Genomic DNA, 17832 nt, shown 5'->3' with positions numbered 1-17832 from the left:
GCAGCGTTTACGTCAATTAAATACGTTGCGCTGCGTTTACTTCAGTGATGGTGGGCTCACTTGTTTTGGAGAAAAACTGCGCAAATTAACGAACCTCACAGGGGTAGAGGTAGTAGGCTACGCTCGATGACCGTGCGGGCCCACCCCGTTCTTTTAAACATCCCTCTCTGCGCAGTACTGATCGGGGGAAAACCACCTTCTTCCTGCGAGGTGCACAGAGCCACTGCCATCATTGGCTTACGAAGCTGTCAGTTTATGAAATGACCTAGAGGGTGGGGTAACAGCCAGGAAAAATGGCTTCGTTGTCGGTGAGCGAATCGCAAGAGATGGAAGGTGAGTGAAAATTAAGATAAGCTGTCTTCTTAATATTAGCTAAAACGGAATCGCGTGTCAGTGGGATAGGGCTTTTGGCTATCAGAATTTTAAATGACAGTGAAAGATCCGCGAGTGCTATCTAAAATGCGAAGTGAATCGTGTCGTGTCGATCAGGCTAGCTAGCATGTTTCCCGTTAGCTATTCATTCCCATAGTCATCTTGTTTACAGTTTTTACTGTGGTGAATTTCGGCGGCCACATATTAAGCATCGTTATTAATTGTACTGGTGATATTATTTGCTTCGTATTTTAATAAATAGATCAACAATTACTGGCGTTTATCGTAAATTTATTGTAACTGTCTAGCAAAATCAGATGATGCAGCTGACTGAATGGTTCGCTAACTGACTACGTTATACAACTGACTTGCAGGCTAGCTGGCCGAATAATTGTGTCTTGGTGGACTGTGGGGAAAAAATCTATTTGTTGTTAATTTTTGCTGCGTCATAGACGCATTTCCTTAGATAGCTAACGGTGGGTTGCTTGCTAACGTTAATTTCACTCCCTCTCTGGGCCTGAGTGTCCTTCTGTAGCTAGCTAGTTGCAGGTATGCACAATTTAAAGTGGACTAGGTATGATTAGGCTATTTGCAGCTATATTGGTATATCAGTGGCTGCCTAACCTAAGATAGATTGAAGATAATGTGCCGAGCTGTGGACATTAGATGTTATCTGTTTGACATTGCTTGTCTTTTGAGCAAAGTTTATCGTCGTTTGAAAGATTTTTCCCATGCGATCCGTGATGCTACGACATGCCTGACGGCTATCAATGTTTCCACGGGTGCTTCAAGTCATTGAACTTCGGAATGCTTGAATTTTGAAACAGCATTTTAAATGTTGGGGAAGGATTTTGATTAAATTGTTTGAAAGAGGTTGGGTCTGGTTACTGTTGTATTTGGTTATTGTTACGATTGTATATTGGCCATCTGTTGAAATTAATTCAACATTATGGTTCAACAGCCACGAAGTGCTAGAAAATCCTTAGCAAGCGTTCTTTAAAGGGCGTGTTGAATTTCACTCTGGAAAGGTGTGGGGAACATTCCATCCATCGTCTAACCTGCTAATTTTTGCTAACCTACTCTGTGTTGCGGGGACAGTGTTGCGGTTTAAATCGATTTTATTCCGCTTTATTCAAAGCAGTAAGCTCACGATAGTCTTAACTTTGTGTGTTTAAAAAAAAAAATGTAATTTTTTTTTTTACCGAGTCTTGCTGTTATGTGATCAGTGTGGAGTTGGTTATTAGCGATAATAACAATAATCATTATTATAATAACACCAACTGCACGATTAGTTGGGAGTTTAAACCTCAAGACAACAGAACTGCGCAAGAACTGGAACAGCTATGCAAATCTGGAACAACGATTCCAGTTGTAATGCAGTTCTAGGGTAGAAAGGTTTAGCCCTGAGGTTTAAACTCCAGCTAAGCACACTGCAATTGACTCTTACTGAATATTATTATTATTATTATTATTCTTAGTAGTAGTATTATTTATCCTGTTTTTTCTGTCATGATCTCTGTACTGAACCTCAGAATGCATCTCACTCTTTATTTTCTCCCAGTTGACAGGAAGGGTGAATCCGAGGAATCCGGGGATGAGGAAACCAAGAGGAAGAGTCTGAATGGGGAGGTGGACCCCCAGGAGCCCCCTCCTACAGGTGCGGACCCCTCCCCCGTCTCTGTGGTTACCCACTAACCTGGCTAACCCGGTTAATCTGTGTTTCATATGACAAGGTCTAAGGCATCCCTGACTTAAAAAAAAAAAAAAAAAAAAAAAAAAAAGGACCAGAGCTGTTTGTTCTTGTGTTTAAGTCTCAAAAGTGTGCATGTATGTGCGCAATGCAAGCTTGTACGTGATGACTTTTAGAGCTGTCAGTCAAACGATGTGTGTTTTGGTCCTGTATGTATTAAGACGTTGTTTCACCTGTCCTCGTCCCTCTTTTGCCTCTCTCTTTCTCCCTTCGTTCCTCTCACTCTCAATTCCTCCCCTGCTTCTTTCCTCTCTACCTCTCTCATCCTTACCCGATGAAGGAAAAGAGGAGGTGCCTGTTGACATGGATACCATAACGCTGGATCCGGAGGAAGAGGTAATAATTGGATGCGGGCATGTTATTTTTCAGATTTTTATGGTTTCCCAATTTAATATTCTCACGACATGTTCCAGTAAGAAGAGCCATTGAGTCTGTTTCAACTACATTTAACCTGTCTTACACTGCAGTAAGTAAGATTTGGATTGCAGTTAATACATCGTTAATACTTTTTGTAGGTTGTCTTTCTCTGCTGTTCCACTGCTGAGAAGCAAACTTGTTTTTTGAATCTTTTTTTCTCCACTTTTTTTTCCTTTTATCCCATTTTTTTTTTGTTCTCTACTATTTTTTCTTTTCATCCTTTTTAAAAATTCTTTGCAGGATGTTGATTTGGTTCACTGCAGGATTGGGAAGATTGAGGGACTGGAGGTACTGAGGAAGGCTAAGGTGGGTCCGTGCTATCCCAGAATCCTCTGGCTCATAGTTTTTGAGTTGTGGGTTTTTTTTTTTTGGTGGCCTATGCATCCAGCTTGTGCGCAGTGCAGAGCGAACGCCCAGCTTCTTCTAAAGGGTCCTGTACCTGCATTGTGAATGATGTTAAAATGACGTCAGCTTTGCTTGGAGTTGCTTTTTTCAGTCAGTTTCTTGTCTTTAAGTAGGCCACATCTGTCTCTGCCTCTCATTTGGGAAATAACACAAGGCAGAAAAGCACAAAAAAGAAGAGTCTTTTGCATTGTCATCCATGTTCAGCCCTTGTGCATTCAGTCTGATAAAACCGTGTGGTCGAGTGGTTGGCAGATGATTTTATTTAGGTTGATTTTCTCGCATTCAGCTATTGTAGTTAACTGGCAATGAAGTGTGAGTTTTGTCAACAGAGTGTGCTTTGGCTTAGAGAACAAAAAAGCGAAACGTCTCGGTGTTCCGTTGTGTGTCATCAGCTTGTACTTCTTCCGGCGACGAAACGGTGGAAACTTCGCGTAATGTTGGTGTCTTCAAATGCAAACCTGTTTTACCGTCACGCGGTTCGGCTTGTTTGCGAGTTTGGCTAGTCGCTGCTGCCACACAAGACAAAAAGCGCCACTCTAACGTTGCAGCCCCGTTACTGTGCTCCGGCACGCCAGAAGTGCTTGGAAGTGTCACCGGTTTCGGTTGTTTGAGCGCTAATGGCTCCCCCTTGTGGCGAGTCTTCAGACTACTCTATGTGAGTTACAAGCCAGGTCCATGAGGTGCTTTGTCTCTAAAAAGAAAACGATCCTACGTCCAAAAATGAGAGCTGTAGGATGGAGCGTAAAAGGGAGTGATTGTGCCATTTGGCCAAAGGTTAAAGCAGAAATTGACTGGAAAATATTTGGAAGAAAGTTAACAGGACCCTTTCTCCCCACTCCCCCCACCCCCAGACTCTGTCTTTGAGGCAGAACCTCATCAAGAAGATCGAGAACCTTGAGACCCTCACGTTGCTACGGGAACTGGATCTCTATGACAACCAGATCCGCCGGCTGGAGAACCTGCAGAACCTAACTGAGCTGGAGTGAGTCCAACGGACGCACGCACGCACGCACACACGCACACACACACACACACAAGATTCACATGCCTCATAATCGGACACACTTCTTATGTGTATACACGGACCCGCAGTTGAAGTTTGACTAATATGCACACACTCACCAACCCATGCACTTAATCTCTCTCTCTCTGTTTCTCTCTGTCTCTCTCACTCTCACACTTAATCTCTCTCACTCTTTCTGTCTCTTTCTCTCTCTGCCTCAGTGTCCTGGATGTGTCCTTTAACATCCTGAGGAAGGTGGAGGGTCTGGAGAGGCTGACCCGGCTGAAGAAGCTCTTCCTGCTGCACAACAAGATCGGCGCCATCGACAACCTGGCCCACCTGACTGGCCTGGAGATGCTGGAGCTGGGTTCCAACCGCATCCGGGTGAGGGGTGAGGTGTCAGAGGTCGAACGCATAGCGAGGTCACGTGTGGCTCCAGGCTCCTTCGGACCAGCCCATTTGTTTTGGGTTCACGTTTTATTCATTTGATGCGTGCTTTTGTCCCAAGTGACACCCAAAGCCATTATGGCGAGTAACCATGGTAATTACAAAACCCAGGATAATATTGGGATGGCAGGCGTGGTACTTTGCAGTGGCATGCGTGTGTATGTGTGTGCGCCTGTGTGCACACGTTCATGTGTCTCTCATACCTTTCACCCTGCACATTCATGCCTTTCTGTCCAGCCTGTGTATATTTTTAATCTTAATTTGTGTGTGTGTGTGTGTGTGTGTTTATGTGTGTGTGTCTGTAGGTGATAGAGAACCTGGACTCTCTCTCCTCCCTGGACAGCTTGTTTCTGGGCACCAATAAAATCACCAAACTCCAGAACCTGGATGGGCTGCATAACCTGACGGTGCTCAGCATCCAGGTGAGCGCGTCACCTGTTCTGTCCCTCTGGCCTGGCTTCAGGTCACCTTTGTGCACGTGACTCACTGCATACTAGAGAAATAAGGTTGCGCATACTTTTAAAAAATGTTTTTGAGCTTTTGTTTTCAAAAATGTGCATTTATTGATATCGGTTGATTTAGCCAGCCTGCTCAAAGGTTCAGCCGAACCTTATTTGTGAGGAGCTTGGAAACCTTGGAAGGTTCAGGCCGTGCTTTGGCTCAGTTCAGGCTTGTGTGCGCGTATCGGTTTTTTCTTGACGACCTGTGTTGACCCTTCCCCCAGAGTAACCGCATCACTAAGATGGAGGGACTGCAGAGTCTGGTGAACCTACGGGAGCTCTACCTGAGCCACAATGGCATTGAGGTCATCGAGGGCCTGGAAAACAACGTGAGTGAGGACCCCCCCCCCCCTACAGCAGTGCCATTCACAAACTCGCCTACATAACACAAGCACAACCTCTGCCCTTCCACAAGGTCGTCATCTGCTCTGTGTCTTCTTCAGCGGTCATGAGTTTAGTTTACAGGCATTTAGCAGACGCTTTTATCCAGAGCGACTTACATTGTATCCAGTTATACGGCTGGATATATACTGGAGCAATGCAGGTTAAGTACCTTGCTCAAGGGTACAACGGCAGTGTCCTTTTGGGGAATCAAACCTGTGACCTTTAGATGACGAGACCAACTCCTTCGCCATTATACTACACTGCCGCCTAATCATGGGATTGAGGGCTTTCGTTGCCCATTTAACTGTTGGCTCGCCTCGCCCAGTTTCCTGGGTGTAAACTTGTTGCTGATTTTTAAAGTGAAACAAACACCAGTAGCTTTTCTACTCTGTTGCTCTCCAGGGCCAGGTTTGGCAACTTTGGGTCTACTTTGTGTGAACTATTTTCACTCACCGATGTAAATGTTTTAGCCACAGAACTACTGTTCCCAGAGTTCCATGCTTTCCCCCACAGTCCATCCCTTTCACCCCCCCCCCCCCCCCCGCCCCACCCAAACCCTTCTTCTTCTCATGTCTGTACTGCTTTTCTGGGTTAGAAAAAGCTGACGACTCTGGACATCGCCGCCAATCGGGTGAAGAGAATCGAGAACATCAGCCACCTGACGGAGCTGCAGGAATTCTGGGTAAGCGCAGGGAAGGTGAGGCGTGCGTTCAAGTGACAGGGCGCAACAACGGGCGCAGTCATTTCCTCACACCTCTCTCTCTGTAGACTGTCGGTGGTGCTCGCATACATGTGTCTTTGCATTTCCACTCCTGTGAACCACGTCAAACTCTTAACTGACTTAATTGATCTCACTTTGTGTCTCTCTCTCTCTCTCTCTCTCTATCTCTATCTCCTCTCCCTCCTTCCCTCGTTCTCTGCTCCTCCCTTTCTCCGTGTTCCCTCCTGCTCCCTTCCTCCCTCCCTCCCTTCCTCCCTCGCTCCCTCCCTCCCTCAGATGAACGATAATCAGATCGAGAACTGGGGCGACCTGGACGAGCTGAAGAACGCGCGGGGGCTGGAGACGGTGTACCTGGAGCGCAACCCGCTGCAGAAGGACCCGCAGTACAGGCGCAAGATCATGCTGGCGCTGCCCACCGTGCGGCAGATAGACGCCACCTTCATCCGCTTCTGACCCCGCCCCCCTGCCGTGCCAGTGAGCCCCACCCCCAGGACCCCAGCACCACGCCCCCACGTCTGTCTGCACACCTAAACCCTCGAACCACACGCGCGCACACACACACACACACACCCCAGGATTGGTCACATGCTATCTCTTGTGTAAACACAGGCGCGCACACACACACACACACACACACACACATTCCGGCTTTGCACTCTTGTTTATGGAAGTCCCTTATTTATTCATAGCTGTGTCGTGGGTGCGATGCCTTCTGAAACGGGGTTTAAGATTTTTCCACTTCCCTCCAACCCTTCGCATGTGGGTTTGTGTGTGCCCTCTCTTATGGCACCAGCCCCCCCCCCCCCCCCCCCCCCACCACCACCACCACCACCACCCCCCCACATGGTTCAGTTTCACACAGTCAAAAAAAAATACCTGTGCTTCAGAAGTGCTCTGACCCCACCCACGCTACATCAGGAGGAGCAGTGCATGCTGGGATTTGGTTAACAAAACAGGGACCCCCCCCTCTCCATAACATTATAACACTCACCCCCTTCCTCCCCTGCTCTCTTCTCCTACACACACGCGCGCACACACACACACACACACACACAGGAATACGTACTCATGTTGTGGCGGTTCTATGTCAGTGGAAAGGGAATCTACACAGCCCAAGCAAATTGAGGTGGGCTTGTTTAGACTGTTCGCGCAGTGGGTTGGCTTTTCTCGTCATTGATTTCTTTTGCACTCTCGAGGGATAGCCTCTTTGTCCTGTTTTATGTTGACTGGTTGTATCGTGTCAGTATTTATCAACCTGCCCCAGAGTATACTCCGCTCTGCTCAGGCAGACCACAGAAGGCAACAGGATCTTTTATTTTTTTATCTTTTAATTTAAGTTCTGGTAAAAAAAAAAAAAAAACTGTTATTTTGAAATAATAAACACACTAAAATGAGTAGTTTTGTTTTCCTGGTGGTGTGCACTGATGAGCACTGTCTTTGTATGGTTGCATTTTCAAATGGCATGCCCCCCCCCCACCTCTTTTCAATAGAACCCTTCATTTGAGGTGTACACAACAGTGCGTACGACAGCATACAACATGTTTTGTGGATTTTTGTTAATGTTTGTTTTGTTTGAATCTTATGTGCAGTAGCTTGGTTCTTATTGATCTGGAGGGGTCTGGGGGTGTGGTTCTTCCAATCCCTCCCCCACAGGTGTTTGTGAACACTGAACAGGTACTGGTTCCATCAGATGGATGTAGCCTGCGTGGGGGTCTGGGGAATGGGGTGGGGGTGTGGTAGTACATCTGGATGTTTTCACAAGCCTCACAGGCTGCACAAGATCTATGACACCTGAAAAGAATGTCAAAGCCTCAGCCACACCCGATCTGCAGCACTGGAGGATTGTGGGAAGAGTCTAAAGCTGCTTGGAGGAGAGAGTGTGGGGGATTATTTTTTTGTTTGTTTGCTTTTTTTAAATTTGATTTTTACAAGTGCTTGGTTGACTGTTTTAACCTGAATGTATTATAAAAGATTAAATAATTAAATAAATTCAAATTAAATATGGCCTTTTGTGTTTGTCTATCCAGATTCATGATTCTCCCCATTTCATTTTGAAAGATGTGTGGTTAATTCACAATATTCGGGTGTGGGTACTTTCAACCCTTTTAAGGTGCAAGATCGCAAATATGTGATTAGAACGTTCTTAAATGAACATTCTAATTCTGATGTTGCAATCACTACTAGTAGTTAACAGCAACACTGTTCTAGAACACTGGCACCTCCGAGGGCCAATCAGCAGACAAGCAAACGGACAGGTGGACTCTGGAGTCTTGAGGATGAGGCTTTAGGCACAAACTTTGTCGTACATTTGTTTCCATTTAGCAGGCCTGACTGGAAACCTGACTCTGGAAATGTGACCAAACCGGTTTCAGGGCCCAATCACCCTCATATTGGCTGAACTACGTACACTACATGGCCAAAAGTATGTGGACATCTAACATCTCATGCAAAATTGTGGGCATTAATATGGAGTTGGTCCACCATTTGCTGCTATAACAACCTCCACTCTTCTGTGAAGGCTTTATACTAGATGTTGGAACATTGCTGCAGGGATTTTTCTTCCATTCAGCCAGAAGAGCATTAGTGAGGATGGGTAATGATTGGGCGACAAGGCCTGGCTTGTAGTTGCCTTTCCAATTGATCCCAAAGGTGTTGGATGGGGTTGAGGTCAGGGCTCTGTGCAGGCCAGTCAAGTTCTTCCACACCGTTCCTGACAAAACCATTTCTGTATGGACCTTGCTGTGTGCCTGGGGGTATTGTCATGCTGAAACAGGAAAGGGCCTTCCCTAAACTGTTGGGGAAGGACAGAATTGTCTAGAATTTGATTGTATGCTGAGAAGTTGGGTGTGTTCAATTGTGTTCAACCCTTAATGGAAGTATAAGAGCTTTCAATGTTTAGTCTTGATTCTCGGCTTTTGATTGGCTTTGGAGTCTGTTATTGCCATTTGTCAACATGAGGCCCAAGTCAAGCAATTAGGAATTATGATGCTAAGAAATAAGAAAAAATAATGAAAAGACATAGGTGAATTAAAAAATAAAAGCTGAGAATGTGCACTTTAACTGCATGTGAATTGTTTGATTGCAAAACTAAGATTGTGAAGTACGGAGCCAAATTAACCAAAACAAAAAAAGATGTCTTTGTCCCAAACATTGAGGAGCTCACTGTAGGCTATATATAGTATGTGCACAGTGTAGAAACGTTGACTTCAGTTTTATGTATCGCTTGCTTTACGTGCCATTCATGTTACTGGGGTGCTTCCGCACAAAAGGCAGTAAGAATATTTTATATGACTCAACACTTGGTTTTTTTGAGGACACGAACGTTCGTTATTCACATGCTCCAACCAAACTGGCACTAAAATACACAAAAACTACACTACCCATAAACCCAAATCTATTGCTGTGACGCATAACTCCAGGTCGCGGGTGTAGCAGTGCAGTGCACATGCGCAACGGTGTGTTGTTGTCGGCGGCGGTAAGATGGCGGCGCTCGGGGACGCATCAGCTCCGGGGCTGAACGGGTTAATACAGCAATTTACAGCCATAACGGGTAAATAATATGTTTTTTAAGTGTTGCCGTTTTATTTTCCTTAAGGTATATTTACAAAAAATGTATCGTGACAAGCACAGTCAAACTGCAGAAAACTCGAGAGGGGCATTAGAAACTACCGCCCCCTCTGTCATGCACAGGGAAAAAGACCAAAATCGAAAGGACTCGGACGGGCAAACGTGCATGATCACCAAAATGAAACATTTAAAATTTTCAGCGAAGATCATCACAGCAAGACAATAGCGAGGATGATTCAGGTGTAGTTTTAGAGAGTCTTGCATAAATTCACATTTTTTTACATGCAGGTGCGTTTCATTGTTTAATTTGTCCAATAAAGAAATGGAGGTTCTGTTCAACATTTTCCTCTAGCTAGTTGGCTCCTCCTAACCGCGGAATGGTGGTTCGACGTATCCTTCAACTGGAGCTAGCGAAAAGATGTGTTCGTACTATCACTGTACATCTAGCTAGTCCGTTGGTTACTTGTTCTGAAAACACCTCGCAAGATAAAACTTCTAAATTCTAAATATTTTACCGAGGTCTGAAATAATGTCTAGCTTGCTATACGGTTTCCCCATTTTTGTTTAATCGAAATAAATTTCAGAACACGGGAGTTCATTAAAGCCTTCGTCAACAAACTCCAGCTAGCTATGTAGCTAGCAATATCGTTAACTGAGTAGTAATTTATGAACTGGTTCCAAAAACTACAGCGTAGAGAACGATCTAAAGCGAAATTGCTTTGTAGCTTAGAAAATATGCAGTATGGTAGATAACTGGCGATGTCCTGCCTCCTTGTAACGTTACTGGTAAAGAAATAAATGTAGCGTTAGCAAGATTGCAACATGTTTCAACGCATGCGCACTCCCAGAGCGGATTTCAAGAACAGTTTTTTGAGATGTTGGAATGAACCACGGGAAGGAACATGCACTGCTTAGTTGGGGGTGATCCCATTTTTCAGAGAAAATTTCCATACATTAACTTGCCTTGATTTTTAATGGTAGCGAGCAACTCGCCAGAAAGCATGAAAATGTGCCCCAAATGTTATTGAAACGGTCATTAATGTCAAATTGTATGAATGCTTGTAGAATGAATACAGGCACTTGTCACTTGCATTTTTCTTGTGCCTGTACCAAGTAAAAGTGCTTATATGGCATAGACATGTTTGCGGTACAGGGTACCAGGGTTGCAAGTGCTTTTAGCTTGTGTGCAGGCCTGTGGGTGTGTCTCCAGGGGTAATATTGAGGCCTGTGTGTTTGCTTATCTCTAGGAATTATGTTGATGTGTGTGTGTGTGTGTCTCTAGGGGTTGTGTGTGTTTGTGTGTGTCTGTAGGGATAATGTTGAGGTGTGTGTGTCTGTGTCACTTGGGGCAATGTATGTGTGGGTTTGTGTGTCTCTCTCTCTTTGGGAGTAACATTGAGGTGTGTGTGTGTCTCTAGTGGTTGTGTGTGTATGTGTGTGTATGTATGTGTGTCTGTGTGGCACTAACCGTGTGTGCTTGCAGGAGCCACTGAAAGTGTGGGGAAACACATGTTGGAGGCCTGCGACAACAACTTGGAAATGGCCGTGACCATGTTCCTGGATGGAGGGGGGATCGCAGAGGAGCCCAGCACCAGCTCAAGCTCAGCAGGGGCGTCCAGCAGCAGACTCCCCCTCCCAGAGTGAGTACATGCGCTGTCCCGCCAACCGAGGCATTTCTGACCCAGCTTTAAATTGAAACCCTGTGCGTACCTGTATGGGGGGGCTGTTTTGTTAATGTAAGTGTATGTATGGTGGGGGCTGTGATTTTTGTGTGTACCTGTATGGGAGGCGGTGGTGTTTTGTCACTCAGGTGTGTTGTTGTCCTTTGCCCTCAGGGACGAGGTGCGGGCACCCATCCCCCAGAAACAGGACATCCTGGTGGAGCCGGAGCCGCTGTTCGGAGGTACCGTGTCCCCCGCCCCAGAGGGCAGTATAGCGCCCCTCACGGGCCCCTGGCCTTTAACAGAAGGCAGTATAGCGCCCCTCACGGGCCCCTGGCCTTTAACAGAGGGCAGATTAGCCCGGCTTTGGGGTTCTAACGGCCCTTTGTCTTCTGCAGTGCCAAAGAGGAGGAGACCAGCGAGGTCCATATTCGACGGCTTCCGGGATTTCCAGACAGAAACGAGTAAGTGGGGTCAGATGTTCTTCCCGGGATTCAGGGGTTATCTTGTGCGTAAGCTTCCAGGTCCGTCTGTGTCACAGCTGACCCCTGACCCCACGGAGGTGAGGGGCGGAGGGGTGGGGGCAGTTCTAACGCTCCCTGTTGTGTGGGCAGTTCGGCAGGAGCAGGAGCTGCGGAACGGCAGTGCGGTGGATAAGAAGCTGAGCACCCTGGCCGACCTCTTCCGCCCCCCCATCGAGCTCATGCACAAAGGCAGCTTTGAGACGGTGAGCTCCCTGGAGTGTGCGCACGCACACACACGCACACCCACACACACGCACACACTCTCACACACACTTGCACACGCACACTCACACACACACACACATACACTCACACACACACTCGCATACACGCACACCCACACACACACACACACACACTTGCACATGCACACGCGCACACACACATTCATGCGCACACCCACACATGCGTGTGCCACCGTTCCACTTCACTTCGAAGCGGAGTGTTGGCACACATGCCACTGCTTTGTTCACATGCTGCTGTCCAGTCCGCACTTTGTACAGGTCAGGAAGCTGGACGTAAGAAACCGGAAGTTTTATAGCTCAGTAATAATGAGCAGGGTTATTGTCTAAATTTGAATAAAAGCAACTGCCAAATTAATGTAATGTAAATTACACCTGCCAGTGGTCTGTTGGAAAGAGATTGTGAATCTGTCTCTCTCTCCCCTCTCTCTCTCTTTCTCTCCCCCTTCCCCCCCCCCCCCCCCCCCCCCAGGCGAAAGACTGTGGGCAACTGGAGAACAAGTGGCTGATGATCAACATTCAGAATGTGCAGGACTTCTCCTGCCAGTGTCTCAACAGAGACGTGTGGAGCAACAACGCTGTCAGAACCATCATTAGAGAGCACTTCATCTTCTGGCAGGTACACGCGCTCACCCGCTAACGCGCTTTCCCACTCACACACACACACACGAACGTGCACACACGTACACATTCGCAAGCGCACGCGCAAACGCACACACACACACACACACACAACGAACATGCACACACGTACACATTCGCAAGCGCACGCGCACACACATTCACATGCACACGCATTCTGTCTCTCTCACACACACACACACACACATATACACATTCACATGCGCACGCTCACACACACACACACACATATACACATTCACATGCGCACGCACACACACATTCACACACACACACACTCACACACACTCACACACAAGGATATTTGGGAGAAAAGTGGGTGAACACTTGACCTTGCGCAGGAAAACTCTCCGGGTGTTGTTTTGAGGTAAACAGCCTGTTTTTACCTTTTAATTCACCTGTAGTGTGTGTGTATGTGTTCAGGTTTACCACGACAGTGAGGAGGGACAGAGGTATATCCAGTTCTACAAACTGAATAAGTTTCCCTATATCTCCATACTGGACCCCCGTACAGGTGACCCCCCCTCCCTGTACAGATGACTAATGCTTCAATTCGAGATGTGTTGCACGTGACTTTTTTAGATGCCATGCTGACCCTTGACCCACGACCCCTGTGTCACCTCCAGGCCAGAAGATGGTGGAGTGGAACCAGCTGGACGTGGCCTCCTTCCTGGAGCAGGTGTCGGGGTTCCTGAGCGAGCACGGTCAGCTCGACGGGCTGTCCAGTCGCCCCCCGCCCGCGAAACGCGCGCGCTCCGTGAGTCCCCCCCCCCCCCCCCCCCAGTCCATATTCTTCCTCTTGGTCTTTTCTCACTTTTCCCCCACTTTGTGTTTTTCATTTCTATCACTTTTATTTCCTCATTCTTTTCCCCTCCCGCCCCCCCCCCCTTACAGCTAATTTTGGTTGATAATAATGATCATGAACATCCATCCAATGCACTATTGTCAGTGCCTACTTGCCCCCTCTGCCCCCACCCCAAAAAAAACCAAACAGACCATACCTTCATCTATCACTCTTATTTTCTTTTTCTTTTTCATTCTCCTTCTTTACTTCCCTCTACCTAGTTCCCTTGGTCTCTCTCTCTCTCTCTCTCTCTCTCTCTCTCTCTCTCTCTCTCTCTCTCTCTCTCTCTCTCTCTCTCTCTCTCTCTCTCTCTCTCTCTCTCTCTCTCTCTCTCTCTCTCTCTCTCTCTCTCTCTCTCTCTCTCTCTCTCTCTCTCTCTCTCTCTCTCTCTCTCTCTCTCTCTCTCTCTAGGGGTGGGAGATTTGGGTTCGTAAAATATGGGGTTGGGGTAGGTTTTGAGGTGACTGTGTAAAGTGTTTTTGCCATTCAAAGAAGGCACATCAAAAGTCTCTCTCTCATTTTGTTCCTCTTCCCTGACCCCGCCCCCCCAGGAGAGTTTGATTGACGCCAGCGAGGACAGCCAGCTGGAGGCGGCGATCCGGGCGTCGCTGCAGGAGACGCACTACGAGTCGAACCCGGACCACGCCGAGTCGCGCTCGGAGGACGACTCCGAGGCCGAGCCCTTCTCCGACAGCGAGGGGCTCATCTCCGTGGACGGGTCGGACGACGACGACGACGACGACGACGAGGGGGGGGAGGGGCCCTCCGGCGGCCACGCCCTCCCCCCACCGCGGGCCACCCCGCCCCCCCGGCCGGACAGCCCCGCCCGCCACAGGAGGTCTCCGCACAAGGAGTCCAGCCACAGGAAGGAGGAGAACAAGAAGAACCACCTGGAGCCGCCGGAGAGCTCGCCGGCCGCCACCCCGGAGCCCTTCGCCGGGTCGCGGGCCCAGAACTCCGGCCCGGCCCCCGCCGAGACCGGCGCCGACGAGCCGGCCCACCTGGACCAGCCCGACGACAACGGTACAGAACCCGGGCGTCGGCTAATTCAGATCACGCTTTCCAACAAAACCGGTCCCAAGCAGAGCATGATGATTATTTGCAGCGTATGTGTTTTCCGAATGTTATAATAATAATAATAATAATGAGCTTTATTTATATAGCACCTATCATACATAAAATGTAGCTCAAAGTGCTTTACATTCAGCACTAAGATCAAAGCAATTACAAAGAATTGAAAAGATAAAAATACAGAATACTGAAATACAAATTTTAAAAAAATAAAATAAAAAATGATCAGTACAAAGAAATCAGTAAAATCGCTCAGAAAGCCCAGTTGTGTGTCTGGCAGCAAGTACAAGTAACTGAGTAATTGGTTTCGCCGCTGACTGACTGTTGCAGGTCCGAAGGCCCGGTTGATGCTTCGGTACCCAGATGGCCAGAGGGAGCAGATCACTATGTCCACGCAGGCCAAGCTCATGGTGAGTGAAGGAGCTTCTGCACCGGGAGCTGGGGTTCTCTGGGAAATGTAGGAATTACAGTGAAGTCTCTTCTTTTTTTTTTTTCCACGGATCATTCATTACTGAGCATGATCGTGTTGATGTGTCACTGCGCACGGATGTGGAAACGAGGACGAGACTGCAGAAAATGTCACTGCGCACTGTGTAAGATGGTGTTGAGGCGCTGTGGCGTACAGTAAGGCTCTCTCACTGAGCGCCAAGAACAGGGACCCACCTTGCCACCACTCAGTCGGAATGTTGAGTGTGCCGGGGTCAAAGTTCAGATGTCAGGTCGGCGCGCAGAGCAGCGGTGTTGGCGACAGGTAAGGGCGCACCGCTCGCGGTAAGACGGTAATTTACCTGTGCCGTTCCCACCTGCCGACCGCGGCACAGGTGCACTTACATCCACCTGCACCTGGACGCCGGTGTGCGGAGGTGAGGCGTGCCCCGACCCTCTCCTGAAACGTGGCAGTAACGGGCCACACCCACCCAGAGGCTTGACCCGTTAGAGCAGGTTTCTCTGTGCGTCGCATCCCCTGCAGCCGGAGAGCCAGAGCCTGTGACATCACAAATGGACTTGGATTGAATCTGCTGACTGCCGGGTGGGGAGCTGGGCGGGGGAGTAATTTGTCGCTGGTAGTCTCCAAACTGTCCAGACCCGCTTAATGAGACAGTGTGTTTTCTGTGACCCTCCCCTTCGTAAAATGTATGGCTGGCATATCATCAAATGTGGAATTAATCTTTCTTTTTTAATTTTTTAATTTTTTTTTTTTTTTTTTTTTGCGTATGCCAGAGCAGCTGCGCGTGCACTTTGGCTAGTACGTCACACGCAACAGGTGTAGCGTTTTAAATCAGGTCAGGTGTGCCTGTTACCCGGTTGACCCACCCTCTCTCTTCCCGTAGGCGCTGGTGAAGCACGTGCAGTCGAAAGGCTACCCCAACGAGCGCTTTGAACTGGTCACCAACTTCCCCCGACGGAAGCTGTCCCACTTGGACTATGACATCACGCTGCAGGAGGCGGGGCTGTGTCCACAGGAGACTGTCTTTGTGCAGGAGAGAAATTAGGGCCTCCGTCCTCCTCCAGTCCCCCTCGCCCCTCCGCCTCTCCTTATCTCTGACTTCGGACCTAGGAAGAACGTGCAGACCACAGCCTCTTCCGCTCCCCTCCTCCCCCCGCCCCCCCCCCCCCCCAATCTGTGTTCTCGCAAGCCGCTGGTCTCTGTCTTAACAGGTGGCCGTCCTCATTTCAACTGAACATGCCGACGTACCACGTTGCCGTGAAGCGTTCAGCCGGCCTGGTTGAGGTTCTCACCGAATGTCGAGCGAAATCGGGGGCTTGAGCGCAGTGGGTCGGCGTACAGCTGAGCAGCTGAGGACCCCCTCCACCCCTGTGTTTCAGGGAGTTCCAACATGTAAGGTCACATGACATGAATTTCCAGGACCTTTTTTTTTTTTTTTTTAAAGCTGTTCTCAAACAACACGTTGTCATTTTCACTTTTTTTTTCCCCTCCCCTCTCCAGTTTTGGTTACATTTGTTAATGACATTGTGTCATGAAAAGGTTTTTTTTTTTTTTTTGACTGCAGAAAGAAAGACTTTGGTGAGTGGTGCTCCGCTAAGCATCCCATAGGCCAGCTGTGAGTCGGTTGTCAAGGTGACATGGGATTGGGTGACCCCGGGTCGGATTAGACACCAGTAACGGTGGGGCAGATCTGTGGGGTATCTCAGAGATTGTGTTCTAACCTTGTGCCGCGGAGGTCTGGTGTAGAGGTGTAGTTATAGTCATTTGCTTTCTTTTTTTTATATACTGCCCCATTTACAAAAAAAAACAAAAACAAATTGTTGATGCTCAAATATATTCGTCAAAACAAAGGGAATTTTGGCCTGCTTTCTTCTTCCCGAATGTGGCTGCATGAGTTGGGCGGAGCTTCAGCTGATGTCACAATGGCTGGGAGGAGTGTCATCGATTTAAATCCACATTTCTTGACATGCTTAGGAAGGTGTGTCTTTCCACGATGGTCTCCATGGGCCATTTTTGCTGATTGAAGGAAGCATTTGGTCATCATCGTCCATCGGTCATCTCAAGCACAGATAATTTGTTGACATGGCTACCAATTTTTAAAAAAAACGAAAAAATAAACAAACAGGTTGTCAGTCAGGTGCTTCTGAAAAAAAAAGTTACAGGTGCATTGTGGGAGATGCCTTTTTTTTAATCAAGATGGGTATTATTCTGAAATTAAGGCCAGTGTTTAAAAACTGACACCAAATTTTATTCATCTGCTAAAATACGGAACTATGACGACATAGTAATGGAATGACTCCCCAGGGTCTCTACAGCCATTGGCATTTGAGTGGTGTACCCCTCCTAGGGGTCGACTGTGACATGCCCTAGCCAATCGGCCCGGATTACACGTGCCGTTCCTTGTGCCGGGGTAACTGCTGCATGCGAATGTGACGGAAAGCCAGGACGCGCTTCAGAGGGCGTGCTCTGTAGCTCCATCCACACAGGCGCTGCTCGCCCAATAGCATCTCCGTCTCCGTGCCTCATCGGCGACGTCGCTGATTGGCTATGCAGGCTTGGGCCGAATGAGAGCCGAGCTCGCTGAGTGCTACCGGCTCAACGCAGCTGGAAGTTTTCGGCTCACCACGTACCAGTCCGCACAGGGATGGGATCGTTTTTTAATTCTTCCAGATGGGAGCAGTGTTGGGTTTTGAACATATATGTAATTAGTGAGTCACCCGCCGCCCCCGCCCCCCCCCCCTCCCCCCATCATCACCATTTTGCAGTTGTGTAAATTCCCTATATGTCAGGGCACTGATGATGGCCATCTTGTCAGTTGATGCATCTTGTTAAAT

The 17832-nt window shown here is 48.0% G+C and overlaps 2 protein-coding genes across 2 annotated transcripts; both read left to right on the top strand.

Moving 5' to 3' along the window:
* The first annotated feature begins 165 nt into the window (after nt 1–165).
* On the top strand, nt 166–8004 carry ppp1r7 (protein phosphatase 1, regulatory (inhibitor) subunit 7). The gene is made up of 10 exons (XM_035422124.1): nt 166–333; nt 1934–2029; nt 2403–2458; nt 2780–2845; nt 3796–3926; nt 4169–4331; nt 4700–4816; nt 5119–5223; nt 5874–5960; nt 6276–8004. The coding sequence occupies exons 1-10, from the start codon at nt 294–296 to the stop codon at nt 6450–6452; spliced, it is 1038 nt and encodes a 345-aa protein (XP_035278015.1). The 5' UTR covers nt 166–293; the 3' UTR covers nt 6453–8004.
* A 1419-nt stretch (nt 8005–9423) lies between these two features.
* ubxn7 (UBX domain protein 7) lies at nt 9424–17093 on the top strand. The gene is made up of 11 exons (XM_035424096.1): nt 9424–9549; nt 11050–11206; nt 11402–11469; nt 11626–11691; nt 11842–11954; nt 12466–12612; nt 13059–13149; nt 13262–13392; nt 14031–14502; nt 14881–14960; nt 15882–17093. Exons 1-11 carry the CDS (start codon nt 9480–9482, stop codon nt 16041–16043), a joined length of 1557 nt encoding a protein of 518 aa, XP_035279987.1. The 5' UTR covers nt 9424–9479; the 3' UTR covers nt 16044–17093.
* Nucleotides 17094–17832: the final 739 nt, after the last annotated feature.

Source organism: Anguilla anguilla, chromosome 6 (assembly GCF_013347855.1).
Source record: "Anguilla anguilla isolate fAngAng1 chromosome 6, fAngAng1.pri, whole genome shotgun sequence".
In the NCBI taxonomy this organism is placed as follows: Eukaryota; Metazoa; Chordata; class Actinopteri; order Anguilliformes; family Anguillidae; genus Anguilla; species Anguilla anguilla.
The sequence above is the reverse complement of the archived record's forward strand: the minus strand, read 5'-3'. Positions and strand labels throughout refer to the sequence as shown.

Excerpts from the sequence above, each read along its gene's own strand:
- ubxn7 (XM_035424096.1), top strand. The coding sequence starts at position 9,480 with ATGGCGGCGCTCGGGGACGCATCAGCTCCGGGGCTGAACGGGTTAATA. Across the intron at positions 11,470-11,625 it reads GCCGGAGCCGCTGTTCGGAG|TGCCAAAGAGGAGGAGACCA; the intron begins GTACCGTGTCCC and ends TGTCTTCTGCAG. Across the intron at positions 13,150-13,261 it reads CATACTGGACCCCCGTACAG|GCCAGAAGATGGTGGAGTGG; the intron begins GTGACCCCCCCT and ends TGTCACCTCCAG.
- ppp1r7 (XM_035422124.1), top strand. The coding sequence starts at position 294 with ATGGCTTCGTTGTCGGTGAGCGAATCGCAAGAGATGGAAG. Across the intron at positions 334-1,933 it reads CGAATCGCAAGAGATGGAAG|TTGACAGGAAGGGTGAATCC; the intron begins GTGAGTGAAAAT and ends ATTTTCTCCCAG. Across the intron at positions 3,927-4,168 it reads CAGAACCTAACTGAGCTGGA|TGTCCTGGATGTGTCCTTTA; the intron begins GTGAGTCCAACG and ends TCTCTGCCTCAG.